The sequence below is a fragment of the Aythya fuligula genome, chromosome 2, assembly GCF_009819795.1.
Source record: "Aythya fuligula isolate bAytFul2 chromosome 2, bAytFul2.pri, whole genome shotgun sequence".
Lineage (NCBI taxonomy): Eukaryota > Metazoa > Chordata > Aves > Anseriformes > Anatidae > Aythya > Aythya fuligula.
The window spans coordinates 44,162,475-44,179,004 of NC_045560.1; the positions used below are offsets into that span (position 1 = coordinate 44,162,475).

The window sequence follows — 16,530 nt, forward strand, 5'->3', positions numbered from 1 at the left end:
TAATGAAATACCGGGGATCATGATTTCTCTATGGATCACACAAATAAAGCTGGGTTGTGAAAGCCAAGCTCTGTACGTTGGGGAACAGACTTGGAAATTACTTGATTTCACTCTTGGAACAGGAGAGAGAAAACTGCTTGATCAGAATAGGTAAATCCTTTCTTCAGTGAAATTAATAGCAGAAAAAAAAAAAAAAAGCAAAACTTCTCACTCTGTTTTAAATTTAGTAAATTCAGTTTGTGGTATTATGGTTTTGTTCTTGTTGGTTTGTGGGTTATTTCTCCCTAAATGGAGTACGTTAATTACCAGATTAGTCTTTTTACACTTCTCCGTTGCTTTATGAAGTATCATATAACTATCACTGTAGAATTGTTTCTATAAAAATTGCACAGTCAACATAATTGCTCAGTTAGACGATTTAGATTATTCACATACAAAGCTGTGCTGGTGCCCAGCACTATACAGCTGGACTTTGTCACAGAACCACTTGTCCTACAGCTTTCAGCAAGTCATTTAATTGCTCTGGGCGTAATCTATCTATCTGAATGGCAGGTGTCCTCATCCACTGAAGGTGTAGGAAGTTTCCTTGGAATACTTGGTTAAAGTTTCACAAGCTTAACTGAGCAGGTCGCTCTGTAAATGTATAATGTATTTCCATTCATAGCAGGAGAAGCTTACGTTAGGTAGCTGTTTGGCTGTTGTTGCAAGCTGTTGTTTTTAATGATAGTTCCTCCTTATTACTTTGCTTTTGTTTATTTCTTTTCTTTCCCACCACCCATACTTTGCTATACACAGCAAAAAGTTTTCCTGCTTGAAGAGTGAGACATACATGCCACCAAGGACTGGCAGTATCTCCCCAAGTGACAATCCTAGAGTCACTCAAATGCCCCGTAGTACTATTTTAGTAGGTCCACGGAAATGAGCATCTGCCACTCTGCTAAGCACAGACACCTGTATCTCACTATGGTAAAGTTTTGCATTCTTTAGGCTGACACCAAACAGTATTTTTTTAATAATGGCATTCTTGTTTTGTTTTTGTACTCAGCAAGTTCTTAAAAGATGAAGGAAAGCTGGTCTTCCGTGGATACTCTTGAGACAAACTTCAGGCCTCTGGTAGTAATTGAGCTTGCAAAAGGCACCAAAGAGGAAACCATAGAATGGTTCACTAAAAGAATAGTGGACAAAAAGGCAAATGGAGGTGAGTACGACATGGTCGTGTAGAACACTTTGCAATGGATTGGCTGTTATAATATTAAGACAAGCAGAAAATTAGTTTTCAGGTAACTTGTGATATAAGTAATTACTGTTTAGCCTGTCCTACTCCCTTTTGCATTTTTGAAGTTGCTTAATTGGATTTAAGAATAGAATATTGATTTAAGGTCACATGCCTGTTGAAGTTTAGAAGCCTTCCATTTAGGTCGTGAAACACTGGTAACCTCTTGTATTTTTTTTAATCAGTTTTTATATTCATCTTCTACAGTGTGTTTCTCATGTTGATTATGAGAAAGCTGTGAACCTCACCAAAATGAAGATGCATCCCATCTACTATCCTGTCCACCAGCCTTGGCACCATATTGTAGAATTAAATTGAGTTAGCAGGAAGCAATTTAGTCTTGATAAATTTATGTTGGCTTTTAATTATCTTTTTGCTAGGTTGTAGATTCTTAGAATATTTCATTAGAATATTTCTTAGAATATTTCATTACTTGTTTCAATATGCTTCCAGGAATTAAAGTTAGGTTAATTTGTTTGTAATACCTTAGACTTTTTTTTCTTTTATAAAGGCATAGTTTATGACTGTTCTAGTTTATATCTGATGGTCGGTAAACTTTCTGTGGCTACAAACTTGCTTTCAGGCCTCTGTTAGGTAAGTCAGGGATGTGTCTATTTCAAAAGTCTCCTTAAAATGAGTGGGACTGTTTGCAGAAGCACTGATTGCTTATGTGACGTAAGCTGTACAGGTATAGATCCAAACTGTCCTCATTCTTCCAATTCCTTGTCTGTGAGCACTCCACAGAAACAGTGCTAAAGCAGAGGGTGACCTGCAAGATTCGGAGCACCATTTGGGTGCTGAAAAAGCTTTAATTCTTCATGCCTTTGAAAAGATAAAGCTTCAGTGCTCCTGATGACTAGGTCCAGTATGATGTATGCTACGACACTGGGTTTTTAGATATACTCTTTGTCTAAAAATTATGTCACACTTATTTTTCTCACACTTATTTTTTACTTTAAAGGTGCACAACTTCTGATTAAACCATTGGTCACAGAAAATGGAGATGAAAATATTTATCTGGTTGGAGCTTCCCACTTAAGGCTCTTGCTGGGAGCTGAAAATGTGGGATTGGTGAAGGAATGTAATGATAACTCGATGAGAGCTTTTACATACAGCAGTAGAAAAACTTTCAAAGATTTTGCAGGTAAGCGTTTTAAGGCATCTAGTATCATTACAAAGCTGTGGCTAAAGATTATAAACAATTACACTGTTAAATCTTTAATGGTTTTTCTATTCCTTGGAATGGTAGTAGTAAACAGAAATTGGAAGAAAGAAATTCAGAGCATTAGTGAAATTATTGTTTTATTGTCCTTTCACGTGGCTTCTGTTTGTTTATTTCTTACTTTATGCTTTTGTGTATTCCAAACAGTTTCTGATGTAGTATGAAAATTTTCTGCTGAAAGTAAGAAAAAATGGTTGATTAACTTGAGTGCAGAATTAACAAGCAATAGTATATGTTAACATTACTTAATCTCTTATTAACACTTGTGAGCCAGTTTTGATGTTTATTGTATTATACCTAGCTGGAGAAAATAGAAATATTTTGTCTTAGTATATTTATATATAAAACAAAATTGAATAACACTATAGAGTCATTCAATGGAATTGGGGCATGATTAGTGAAAAAAATAGTTACTTTTCCTCTTTTAATTTGAGGATGCACCAGCACAGAAACATTTCCCTTCAGATGTGCTACCTGCAAGGTGTTTAACCCTTCCCCAGCGCAGTAGTGGCAGAACTCATTTTGTTCTCCAGTTAAGTACTGGAATGCTGGGTTAGTCTTGCTAATACGTCATTGTCTGTTGTGCCTGTTTCAGCACATCTTCAATATAAAAGGTACTTGGATCTATCTGAACAAATAGGTTTTTTTGGCAGTTGAATTGTTTCTTTGTTGCCTGTTTATTCAACACTACAATCAAGAAGGCGGTAGTGTTGAATAATTTCTGCAGTATTATTTTTGTGGCTTTGCTTCACTGAAATTATAAAGCCTTGAGAAGTAATTTGTTTTCTTAGTTCACTTGGGTCATCAAAAATGCAATGGCCAGTGTGTGCCAGTTAGAGAAAATTTATTCCTAAGATATTTATTTTAAAAAGTAGAGGTTTTGTTAAAATATGTTATTTGGCTGTAATTGTCATGTAATATACATGGATTTTTTTTCTGGTTCTGATCACTTTTGATAACTACTTGTTGCCATGGTTGTCTTACTGTGTCGCACGATTTCTTACCACCATCCTTTTTGTTTAGATGACAATCAGAATTTCCTTACAATGTCAGAATGTCAGTATATCATTAAACATGAACTTGAAAATTTGAGAGCTAAAGATGAAAAAATGATCCCTGGATATCCCCAGGCAAAGCTGTATCCAGGAAAATCAATTGGTAAGTAAGGCGGTTTGTCTGTAACTCAATGTCTTGACTTAGGGTTCTATTCATAGCAGAAAAAACTTACTTTTCCTGCAATTAAAAGAAATCTGTAAGGCATTAAATCACACTAATATTAATCAGCTTTGTTTTTTCAGAGTTCCACAGTGGTGGAACAAGGAGCAATGAATGTGCAGTGTAACAAGAGAAATTCCAAATAGATATTAGGGAAATGTTCTTTATAATGAGGGTAATCAAATATTGGAGAATTCTAGAGAGGTTGTAGAAAGTCTGTTCTGGGATATGTTTAGATCTTAACTGGACAAGCTCCTGAGCAGCCCGATTTAAGCCGAACCTGCTTTGAGCAGGAGGTTGGACCAGATGAATTCCAGAGGGTCATTACAACCTGAGACTGAGACTCCAGCCTTATGTTCTTTTCAGTTGGATAAATTTTAACATATATTGATGTCATCCATAATTTTTATAATTAGTACCCAAAATATTTGCCTTTAAAAAATAAACAAAAACCACCACCAAACTATTTTTAACAGAAGTTGTAAGGGAAGGCCACAAGATGTCATCAAACTAAGCATGTTCCCATTAATGAATAAGTAAGTTATCAGTGTTTCAAGAAACGTAACTAAACATATATGCCAGATGAATTTACACTGGTAATTTTGTATGTAGCTGATGTGTTTTTCTGCTTATATCAAGTGGATGTCTATGAGAAAAGGGAAAAACTAATGCGTAACTTCCAGTGCACCCATACAAAAGAAAATTGATGTTCCTTTCAGTATATATCTCAATTGTTTGCTCATTTGTAATTTCCTGAGCAGTTTGCTAATGGTTTACCAACACAGGTAGATTGCTTTCCATAACAGAAATTAAATACAAAATTGTTAAATAAGTGGTTTGTTTGCAAGGGAGATGTGTTGTGATTTATTAATTAGTATAAATCGATCACTCAAAAATGTTTTTTTTTTGGTATCTTTCCCATAAAATTAAAGTGGCTTCTTAGACATTCTCTTATTTTCGTATTTTTATTTGACTTGTTATGCTTTTTGTTGCTGAAATGCAGCACCTAGACCTTTTCTGCACAAAGCTACACATCGTATTTCAGTTCTGACTTATAATGCTTCTTGTTGTTCAAGCAGCAATTGGTAATAACTGCAAACTGATGGATTACTCTTTCTCTTCCAGTGGACAGCACAGTCTTTGTAGGAATAGTTAGAATGCATTCTCTCTATTTTAGATTATTGTTAGCTAACATGGAGGTGTATTTTACTTAGCTCAAATGTTAGATTTATTTCAAAGGAACTCTAGGCTTGATAAGCACATAACATAACCCATTTGTTCATATTAACTTTGTTGTCTTTGGAAAGAATACTAGAACTTCTTTTTCCTTCTAGTGAGAAGATTGTTGACCAATGGTATTCTAGTTCAGATTTTCCCGCTGCATGACAGAGAAGAGTTGAAAAAGCTCCGGCACACGTGGTATGGACAAGTCAAAATTGGCTATCAACCTCTAGGTATGTGAACACCCACTCAAGTGGGTGTTCTCCAAAAGAAACCCAAGCGCAGGGTTTCTTTTGGAGAAATTTTCTCCTCAGCTTGTGTGAGAATACCAAAGGTCCTTACCCACTTCTATTCCAGCATTTAGACTCTGTAGAAGTGATAATTGTGTGTGAAACGTAAGCACTGTACCAAGAAGTCAGTTGTTTATACCTTGTTACTTTCCCATTTACTTGCTACAGTTCACCTCCTCTATTGCCTTTCTGCCCAAGTTGCTTTGTTGACTGATGTTGGAACTAACAAGGCACTTAGGTTCTGGGTAAAGAGCCATGTACATTTTCGGACTTGTTGACATGCACGATTGATGTCTCTTCATCAAATCCTCCTTGATTCAAAGATAGCTGTAGGATAACCTTTTGCTATAACAACTAGCATTGCAACTTTTCTGGAGTGAAGCTGGAGCCCAAGAGGATATGCAGGCTGCTGTGTCTTGATTCTTAATGGTTTTATTTCTTGTGGCTGCAGGAGGTCTGCGCCGTATAGGCCTTTGGTCATAGTTTTCAAGCTGGAGAGGAGGAGAGAGAGCAGGCAGTTCAAAGGCACTGTGATCATCTCTCACAGCACTGAGTTTGAAATTGGCCCATTTTTACTGGTTGGGCAGGTTTTTTTCCTCTTTCAGTGTTCCCTGAGTAGCTCCCTGAAGCAGTTCATGACTTGTGAAATTGGTGGCTTAGTGCCTGCAGGTTCAGTGTCACTAAGCTTCCATCTTAGCAACAGTCTGCATACGACTAAATCTCCCTACCCATCTCAAAGCAGCAAGGGACCAACCCAAAACTGTTCTCTCAAACTGACTCTTGGCAGGAAGGCTCCTCAATGCATGAGATCCCTGAAGCTATTTTGATTTGTAGGCATGTCAAAAGTGTGTTTACAATTGCTTGATTTAAATTCATTGTCAGTATGAAGACTGTATGCTGTTGCTTGCCAGATTCACTTGAGCGTATTTTATACACTGAATAAGTTTAAAATGAAAATATTTATTAATCTCTTGGTCTGGCAGTTCCTTGAGATTCTTTCCTAAACTATAGAAAGTTAAGGATCTGTCTCGATAATGCCTGCCTCTGGGCTATGGTGTTAGAGGGTTTTCTTCTGTGCTTGTCTCTTGTTTATACAGGACAGGTTCTTCTTGACTGACATTAAATACACACAACATTTACAAGTAAATCCCATGAACTATATGGGATATGGTTATATATATACACTGGTTTAGGCGTCCCTTTCATGTTGTGCATTTTGAGTCTGAAATGATGCTAATGGTCTGCACTTGAGCTCATTTGATAATAATTTTTTGATTGAGAGCAACTTTGGAGCGGTGATTTGGATTCTGTTTGTTTGCCTTTCCCTCTGGCTTTCAGAAGCTTATCTGATGGTAAGCTATAAATTTCTGCTGCAGTTTTCTGTAAACTGTATGCTGTAAGAATATTCTGGCATTGCAAGCGAGCTTTTGATGTACTAGTCTTTTATGGAGAGTGCACGTACAGTGTCAATTCAGAGGCCATGATGTCATGGTTCTTTTATTATGCTGGTGAGTACATAGCAGCAGCATACAAGCATAAAGGATCTGGTCTTCCGAGGAGGCAGAGATAAAACAGATTTCAGCATTCTAAACTTGGTTTGCTAGGCATTTCTATATGTTATTATGTAATGCCATTTCTAAATTATGATTGATAATACTCCTCCATTTTTTTGTTAGCAGTAAGTTCAGTGTTTTCCTTGGAGGTAATGTGTCTGTCATGAAATATATCCATTACTACCACACTTTCCAAGTCTTTAGAACACTTGAGCAGACAACCTCAGTGAGAACAACAATTGTGCGTTTCATTTATCAGTTGTCTGCTGAAAAAAAAAAAAAAAAAAAGTTGTCTCAGCCTGGTTGTACCTTCTGATGTGTTTAAGATTTCAATATGCCTTTCTATCTATTCCTTTAGTTCCTTGAGTTCTGGCAAAGCACAACTAGTTCTTTTGATGCTGAGCAGACTGAAACAAATTTGGTTCTCAGGCCTGCGTATGCCAGTGAGAAGCTTCAGAAGTCAGGTGTCACATACTTTTTTTATACCAAGTGACTTCCTAGCCATTCATTTATGGATTCTAGTTTTAAGAATATTAGTGTTTCTTTTCCCCTGGATAACCGGTGTTGATACTGTAGGTATTAAGATATTCAACTTCCCTACTGTCTGAATATATGTAGCTACGTGTGTATTTAGATATGTCTGTGTTTATATAAGACAAACAATGCTCAAAGTCTTTGGGATGTGGGAGGAGGAGGAACAAAACAGCCATAATGTTCACTGTGTTATTTAGAAAACTGAAACTTGGGCCAAGAAATTCATGTAAAGTCAGGTTTGATATTATACTGACATGTATGTTAAGTGTCTTAATTGATTCATTTTCCTCTGCAGATGAGATACGCTGCTACTTTGGTGAGACCATTGCACTCTACTTCGGCTTCTTAGAGTACTTCACATTTGCGTTGATTCCCATGGCTGTCATTGGGATCCCTTACTACGTGTTTGCGTGGGAGGACTATGACAAATACGTGATGTTTGCCACATTCAATCTGCTCTGGTCCACTGTGATCCTGGAAGTTTGGAAACGGATTTGTGCCGTGATGACGTACCGTTGGGGGACCCTGTTGATGAAACGACAGTTTGAAGAGCCAAGGCCAGGTTTCCACGGTGTTCTGGGTATCAATCCTGTCACTGGGCGAGAGGAACCAGTGTACTCAAGTATTAAGAGACAGTTACGGATTTATCTCGTGTCCGTACCATTTGTGTGCCTTTGTCTCTACTTCTCACTATACGTGATGATGATTTACTTTGACTTGGAACAGTGGGCTCTGGATTATCATGAGGAGAATAAGTCCCACTTTAGCAACCTGATGCTGTATGTGCCCAGTATCATATACGCTGTCGTGATTGAAATTATGAACCGTATCTATCGGTATGCTGCTGAATTCTTAACATCATGGGGTAAGAAAGTTGTTTATATTCTTCCTTTTGCATTGGAAGTGAGAGTTCCAAATGTTTAGGACTTTACAGTTGCAACTTACTTGCAACTGTTAAAGAGCTGGCCATTTTAAATTCTTAAATTTATTTAGTGTTATGAGACTGCAGTTTCGTGTTTGGTTTAATTTGCTTGCTATCAAAAGGAATGACCCTGCCTTTCTCTTCAGCTTCTCTCTGACTTCAGTGCAGAAGACCCCCTCTCTGATTTAGCTATTTCTTTGGCTATATTAGCCATAGTGTTGGCAAAAGGGAAGAGATGAGATTGTCAGGACAGGAGCTCAGAGACAGATGGCAGGAGAAACTGTCCTGAAATCTTTAATCCACAACCTGATGTTGTGCAGAGGACAAGGGCGCTAAGATAATAGAACAAAATCTAAAAACACCAACTAAATTATCTGAAGAGAATGTTTGCATATAATATACATATGTACTAAAATAAATTTACATACGTTTATATAAAAATAGATGCTGAGATTTCATGTCTCTATCAAAATATTTTCCTCTGGACACTCTAACAAGAAGAACTCCTGGGGCCGCCCTACCTCCACTTTCACCTGGCATATTTTCAGCTGAGATCTCATTTAAGCAGCTGAGGCATAGGTAACAATCCAGGCACGGGAGCTGGTGACCAAAGAAGTTGCAGGGTCTGTGCATTGTGTCACAGCTGCTACTGAAGAAATGTTTGTAGAACCTCTGACGTGAAGTCTGAGGTGTTCGGGGTGTTTTTAAGCACACCTTTTACACCCATTTATCATGAGAACTGATAATTAAGTGAAAGCTAAAGTAAAAATCCTGTTCAGTCCCTTGAGTGCATCTTCCATTTTTCAGGCCCAATTTCATTCCTGCTGTTCTGTCCTTAACAAGGTCCATCGGTGACAGTCTCTCAATTTAGCTATGTTGAGACAGCTCCTGCTAATGTGTTGCCTCCTCATTTATTTACTGCTTATCCAGGACTGTAAAGATATTATCTGACAAAATAGCAAAAAGAAATGGAAAATCTCCCATTCACTTCCCTTTCCTTCCCACTTAACCACCCTTCCGCTAACATCAGCTTTTGTCAGATTATCGTGAATGAACTGAAAAATCTTCACTTTAGAATTAGTAATGCATCTGTTGAAATTTTTGTACTTTAGACTTGATTTAGAGCTTAGGGTCTAATCTAAAGTCCCTGGAGATGGATAGACGTATTTCTGTGAGCTTTTACAGGTTTTAAATCAGATGCAGTGCTATTTTTCATAATGGACTCCAATTAGTTTTGAATTTTATTTCAGCCAAAGAAAAGTCACGAACTAGTTACATTTTATTAAATGTTAAGAAAAATTGATTTTTTTTTTCTGTTACAAAACAGCTCTACAGAGAAAGAAAGATATTGCAAAAGGTAAAACCTTTGCAGTAGGAAAAACATCAGAGTTGTAGCCAAAAATATGTAAGTCAACACTCTGCATCAGCTTGGCTTGATAATTTAAATGAGGAACTGGTACAATATAAATTGTTTTCCCATAAAACTTTGGAGAAACTATTCCCCTTATATAATTCCTTATATAATTTCTACATGGAGGAAAAAATACCTGTTTACATTTGTATAACAGTGTCTAGTATATGGTATGTGCTTCTGCTGTTTACTAATGAATCATTTTGCTAATGTTTTTAGAAAATCACAGGCTGGAGTCTTCGTATCAGAATCACTTAATCCTGAAGGTTCTAGTGGTAAGTAGGTATTATAAGGAGTTATTTAAAAAGAGAACTGTTTTTTTTGTTTGTTTGTTTGTTTTTTTATTAGCACTTTCCTAGCATTCCCAGCCTGATTTACGGTTTTGTTCAGATATTTGCATAAATATCTGAGTAAATCAGAGGATTTCTGTTGTGGTTACAGTAACCTCTAGACTGTCCTAGATGTCCTGTTTTACAGTGGAGGGTTGGGTTTTTATTTATATTGATTGTTTATTAGGATACCGGATACATAAGTTTGTTGTAATTGACATGGTTCTGGCTTCAACTGGGAACTATATATATTTTTTTCAAGATTCTATGGTAAACGGCATTTTAAAAAGTTCATGCATTAACTTCCATCTGTACTAACATTCAGCCAACCAGTCAGAGGAGACTGGTATACACGTCTGTCATTCTGCTTACATACAGCTTACAGTATATACTGATATATTTACTCTTTGTCTCTGAACAAATTGCTTTTGTGTGTGTGTCTGTATATACTATAAACTGCATAGGAGCAGATTATGTACATAACCAAATGCAATATTGACTCTGAGGAACTGTATTGTAAATCTGGAGAGAAGTTTTATTCTTCTTCAGCACTTGATTAGGATTTTTCAGGTACAATACTGTGACTTATTTCTCATTTTAGAAGTAGGGAATATTTTTCTTGGTCATAAAACTTCTTGAAGTGGTTAAGCATAAAGCTTAATTAACATATATTGAGGAACAGATTACATATTTAGAGAGATGTCATCTGACACATGTATTTTGTTCAAGTATTTTTTGGGAAAGGTCATCAGCCTAAAGTAAGATCAATGTGTCCCTTCCATAGCATTACCTGTGTGAAAGTGCCACATTACAAGTTAGGTAGAAGATGACAGGTATTTCTAATATTCACATTTTGCAATTTGAACATATTTATCTTTGCATGCCATGCTTTAGGAAAGCATTAAGCTTATCTAATGAAAATCTGAATAGGATCAATACTGAAAATTATTGTTTCTGACCTAAATTTTAAAAATGGTAAAGAAATTTATTTTCATAGACAGCTTTTATCTACAGGGAAGCTATTTAGTCAAAGTAACTTTTAGATGATATTTTGTGTTTTTTTTTCTCAGGACATGAATTTCTGCTCGTGTAATAATAACAAATATTTTTATTTGCAGTTTAACTTCTTAAATTGTTTTGCATCTCTCTTCTACATCGCTTTTGTGCTGTTTGATATGAAACTTTTGAGACAGGTGAGTTCCATAAACATCTAAGAACACTTGATGCATCTAGGAAAATAAAAGATAGATTGAAATAGGACTCAGTTTTTAAGTTGTTTTTCTAAATATATGTGTGTATGTATGGTCATTGTCAAATTTTTATTTTCTTACAAATACGGCTTCCATATTTCATCTGCTCTTGCATGATTGCAGAATCATAACAGAGTAACGTAGAACAATTCTTTCCCTCCTTATCAATGAGTAACTATTTTTAAAATAAATTGATTGCTTCCTCAAGCAGATGATGCTGAAGAATTTTCATTTCCCCTTCTTTTCCTTCATGTTAAAAAAGTGTTGCTCTTTGTAGTGTTCCTACTGAGAGATTCCTGAGGTTAAGAGAATGATTAAGTTTGACTGCAATGAGGAATTGAGAATAAATAAAAGCAAAAATAATTTATGGTTGTTAGTTTAAATCATCTCCTGAATTAAAATACATTAAAATACATGAAAAGTAGGTAGAAGGAAAATATTTTTATTCTAAAAATATGAATAAAATAAGAACTTAAACTCTAGATCTCTGTTTCTTGTAAAGAGATCTCTAGCAAAATACCTGTTATGTCCTTGGCTGATGTGACATTCATGGTATTTCTTAAAATTTAAAGTATTTTCTTCTTGCTTTTTGCCTTAAAAAGTAGAAGTTGTTTTAAGCTTTTGTTTTGTATGTTCCACAGATCATCCTTTCCTTCCAAGAAACCTTAAAAACTCTTTTTCTTTTTTTTTTTTACTTCTAATAGAACTGGCAGTCTTTTAAAAGAAAAGAATTGTTTCATGGATTGTGCTGTCTAAGCCTGTTTTCTCTTTGTTTTTCCTTTCATACTGGAGGTTTCTGAGCCTTTTGGAATTGCTAATAATCCTATTTTCCCCACTTATTTTGTAAAGCTCTAGAATGTTTATTCCTTTGACCGAAGAAACTTAATTTGTCTTCCTTTAAAGTTCATTGCTTAGCTCTGTTATTAATAAATGGTGTGTGTTAAGTGTGGATCTTTACCCTTCGTTGGACTTTCTATACTGTTTCCAAGATACTTAAACCAAGATCCACAAAATATTTACTCATCTAAGTCCTATTCAGTTATTTTCAGTACGTGACCAAGAATGGGACCTAGAGCAGCTATACTTTTCATTTGCTATTGTTAGTTTTGTTATGCTAGCCTGTTTCTGTCATAGTATAACAACTTGCAGTGTTACTGGAACACAAAAAATTGGAAATTATCATAGGTTTATTACAGATCTATTAATTAATTAATTTATTTATTTATTTATTTATTTATTTTTTTACTTAAGAGCTTGGCCACTTTGCTGATAACTTCGCAGATACTTAATCAGTTTGCAGAATCCCTGCTTCCTTACTGGCTCCAAAAGAGACACATGAAGAAGATGAAGGAACGCATGCATTCTCTGAAGATGGATACAGACCTGTCATTAGTCGAACAAGTCAACTCAGAAAAAGAAATGGGCACCTATTTGGTACGTTGAATGAATGTTGTTAGAATATGTAATTTTTTAGATTATAGGCTGCTGAAAAGCAGCCTCAGGTTAATTGTTAGCTGCAGCATGGCACGTTAGAGCAGAAATAACTGTTTTAATTTAAGAGGTTTGAATACAAGGTAAGAACAGTTTGGGCCCTGGGTGATAGTCATAACGTGCTCTTTAGAAACAAAGAGAGAACAGAGTAAGGAATTGCTTGATTCTCATTATAAAGTCTGATAGCAATTTTTGCTTTTGAAACATTAGATCATGTTCTGTCAGTTCCTTAGGATAAGGTACTTTTGGAGACTCCCTAGTGCCCACATTCTCTCTTGCAAGTGAAAGCTTGGTGTCTTCTTATGAGTGGGACCTTGTGACTCTTGATACTTACTGACTTGATCTCTTTGTGGTACTTACTGACTTGATCTCCTCCAAATGCAACTTTTGTTGTTTACCAGGCACAGCAAGTTAGGGAAGAGAGAGTTTCCTTCCTATAATACATGAGCATTTACACACTTGCACAAAAGGAAATACATTCTGCTCTACTAAGCAGTATACGCTAGTTTACTAAGAGGTGTACACTAGCTGGGACAGTCTATTAAAATAGAGATCCATATTCCTATCAGTGGCACTACCCACCATTCTCAATGTAAAGATCACATAGCCATCTTATCCTTCTGTTGGAGACTAGGGGTATATTTTTTTATATGCATTTTTGTGTGGCAGTTCTAGTTTAGACATTCCCTTCATTTAGCTTTCACTCCTTTGCTTGTGCTGTCTGTTGCTTGTGCTAAGCTATTCTTGCAGAGGTGTAGCGAATCAGGTCAGGGAACTGATCCAGCTGAAAAGTAACTGCCAAAATAAGCCAGCTGTTTCTACTGTGGGGGTGAGAACATACGAGTGTGAAGGTCATAATGGAAAGGAATGGGGACTGTTTAAAATTGTATTATAATTGAGGATGGTGGGAGGACAGATGTGTAACCATTCCCTAAGTTACAGCATGTCTATTGCGGAAGCATACCTGATATCTTTCATCGTGCTTGAAATAGTCATCATATCCTTTTTCTAACATTTTTTTTTTTTTTTTTTGTCCTAATAGTTTTGATTGTCATTCTGTTAGCTGCCTCTGCTTCTGTTTAACATCGTGTAGAGATTTCTTGTTCTTCAGAGCCTGTTCATGCTTTCTGGCTTTGTCCTAGAAATGTTTCTAGTGGCACAATAGAGGCTGCAGTCCTGGAGCAGCCCCAGTCTTCTGTATTTCTCTCCTATTCTTGATCCCAGCTATATTTCTGGCCATCTCTTGTGCTGGACTTTACAGTCACCTTAATGTTCACAAAGACAACACAAAAACAACTAGGAAACAGTTAAAAGTTTTCTGGGCTGTAGCTGATGTGGACATCAGGCAATGCAACCTAAATATATGGCTGGTTGGCCCAGCAAGTTATTTCCAGCCTCATCAGTTTTGCTGGTGCTGTTGTTTATGCACCTACATGGTCCCAGTTACATCAGCACAAAGGGGTGGGAGTGAACAGCTGTATAGGGAGCTACTTAAACAAGTATTATTGCTGAAAGAGGTATGTATGTAACAGGCCCCTAATCTCCAAGGCACAAGGAGGAGCAGTGTGACATGGGGAAAGGATGGCAAGAGAGGGTGGTTCTGTTTCCGTTTTCGTTTGGCTTTGCACTTAGGCTAGTTAAAACTGCCAATTAAATTAAATTTCTGGGGCCAGAAATGGAAGCAGGTAGAAGAGACCAACCCTTTAGTCCAGTACTACTGCTGGAAGTTCTTGCTTATTGAAAATACAGCTTTGGCATTTGTAGTCTGTCCTCCTAGTTTGGTTCATGATAGCCTCCGTCCAATTCAGCTCATGGCAAACAAGGCAGCCTCAAATTGTCACTGGTTTCCCTTAGTGGTTTTAAGACTTAGCAGTTGTAAGTTCAGTTTCCTCCTCGTCACCACCTGCAAAATTTTAAGATATATTTGTATTGCCTTATCAGCACTGGTAAGTTTTCTTGGAATATTATGATCCCCACTACACTTTTTGATTTAAATTTGTTTTATTGCATTTCACAGACTTGGTGTGGTTCATTACTTGGTGTTCTAAAGGAGTTGACAAAATAAACATTAGTGTGTATGTTAAGGCCTCACAGATTGGCTCACAACTTGCTTGATCAGCTGCTGCAAGCATAGTCACGAGAGCCTTAATGCTGTGTGGTTTATATTTTTACAGAGCAAGAATTATAAGTAGATCATGTAACTTTTATGTAAACAGTAGAGAACAGCAGAGTTTGAAATCTGTTTTCAAATGTGAGAGTGCAGTGAAATGAGAAGTGGAAAAAGAAATCTTTGCAGTTGAAGAACTATATAAACAGTCCTTTGGGAGTGTTGGTATTTCTGAATTATAATTTTGGGATAGATTTGGAGATGGAGAGCTTGTCTGTCTTACAATGGAGAACACAGCAGAAATCCCTAACGTAGTGATTTGAACAGGTAGATCAGTACAGTCCAGCACTGTGCCTGCAGATAATATGCCAGCACAGGTCCAAAGGCCATGAATGGCATCAGGCGTTGATATGCTTGAACAAATAAGCTCTATCTCCTGTCCCAGAACCAACTCCTTGGTCTGAGCTGGCAAATACAAAGCTGGTGTGGTGGTTTTGAGTCACATGGTCCAGTGCTTCTTGTGCAGAGCTGCATCTGCGCTTGTTATGCTTGGAATAATTTTCCAAGGGGACACAATAGGTCAATTGCAGAATTATCACTTTGCCTTGGGGGTGTCTATTTGTAGCCTCAGTTTCAGCTCAATGCACCGTGTACTCAAAACTTTAAATTTTATTTTCAATATGAATATTTCAATTGTGCTATACCTGTGAGTAAACAAGCACTAGACCACTGGTTTGTTTGCACGTGTTGAGCTGTCAGCAGGCAACAGTACTTCTAAAATTATGTCTGTCACAAGGGGGAAGCATTTGACTATGTTTAGTAAAAGAGGGGCTTAGGAGTGTTGACAGAATGCTGTATTTCAGGCTCTTTTCTTTTCCTTCTTTCACTTACTCTTTAATGTTTAATTTTAATTTTTATGTTTGTTTCCTCCCCCTCAAATCTCTCGAGACCTTAACCCGGTTTAAAATGTAAAAGCTTCATTCTGCAGTCTTTTTTTTTTTCCTGCTTCTCTCCTCTAGTTCATTTTTATCCTGAATTTCTTTGTTGATTCTGTTACCTAGCATATTTTGTGCTGCTCCTGTGGCTGGGAGAAGGAGAGAACAGAAGGTTGATAATAGCACAGTTTGAAATTTGTCTTTGACATTGGATCAGACTTCTCTTTTCCTGCATAAAGTGTCATAAATTAAATAGGAGGAAAATACTCTTTTTTTTTTTTTTTTTTTTTCTTCATGCTCTGTTGTGTTGATAGTCAATGGGTACTGGGCAAGGAAATGAGAAGGGAGCATGAGGAAGCAGAGGGGATATCGTGCAGTTACCAGGAAGAGGATTGTAAAGGGAATCATTGGTCTGCACCCTGCCTGCCTTAACTGGGAAACTGATAGCAGGGACAAATAAATACATGACCGTCACTCTGGTGAGTGATGCTGCCCAAGTGTCCCTCACAAAGACCTCACTAAAATTCAGAGTTCATCCACGAAATTTGTGAAAAAATCTCAATAATTAGTTATAAGTTATGTAGCTCCTCAAGGTCTAGCCTGCACATCAGACCACTGGACCCAGCCATACTGTGTGGTTTGAAAATGAGCTTGAGTGAGGAATGTAGGTAATGACTGGCTCATGTTGATTTCTGAGCTTGCAGGCTGCTAATGCATCTCTGTTTGCTGGAAGAAGATCTCTAGGTGCTAGAGGTGGCATTCAGTTTAATTATCATC

General features: G+C 36.9%; 1 protein-coding gene across 1 annotated transcript in view; it reads left to right on the forward strand.

The window, feature by feature from the left end:
• The window catches only part of ANO10 (anoctamin 10), a 118,144-nt gene that overhangs the window by 2,859 nt on the left and 98,755 nt on the right, over positions 1–16,530 (forward strand). The window contains exons 2-9 of the mRNA XM_032181727.1: positions 1,046–1,198; positions 2,235–2,417; positions 3,519–3,653; positions 5,045–5,164; positions 7,604–8,173; positions 9,861–9,916; positions 11,089–11,163; positions 12,472–12,654. Coding sequence (XP_032037618.1) covers positions 1,060–1,198; positions 2,235–2,417; positions 3,519–3,653; positions 5,045–5,164; positions 7,604–8,173; positions 9,861–9,916; positions 11,089–11,163; positions 12,472–12,654 — 1,461 coding nt within the window. The 5' untranslated portion in view covers positions 1,046–1,059. The remainder of the gene's footprint in view (positions 1–1,045; positions 1,199–2,234; positions 2,418–3,518; positions 3,654–5,044; positions 5,165–7,603; positions 8,174–9,860; positions 9,917–11,088; positions 11,164–12,471; positions 12,655–16,530) is intronic.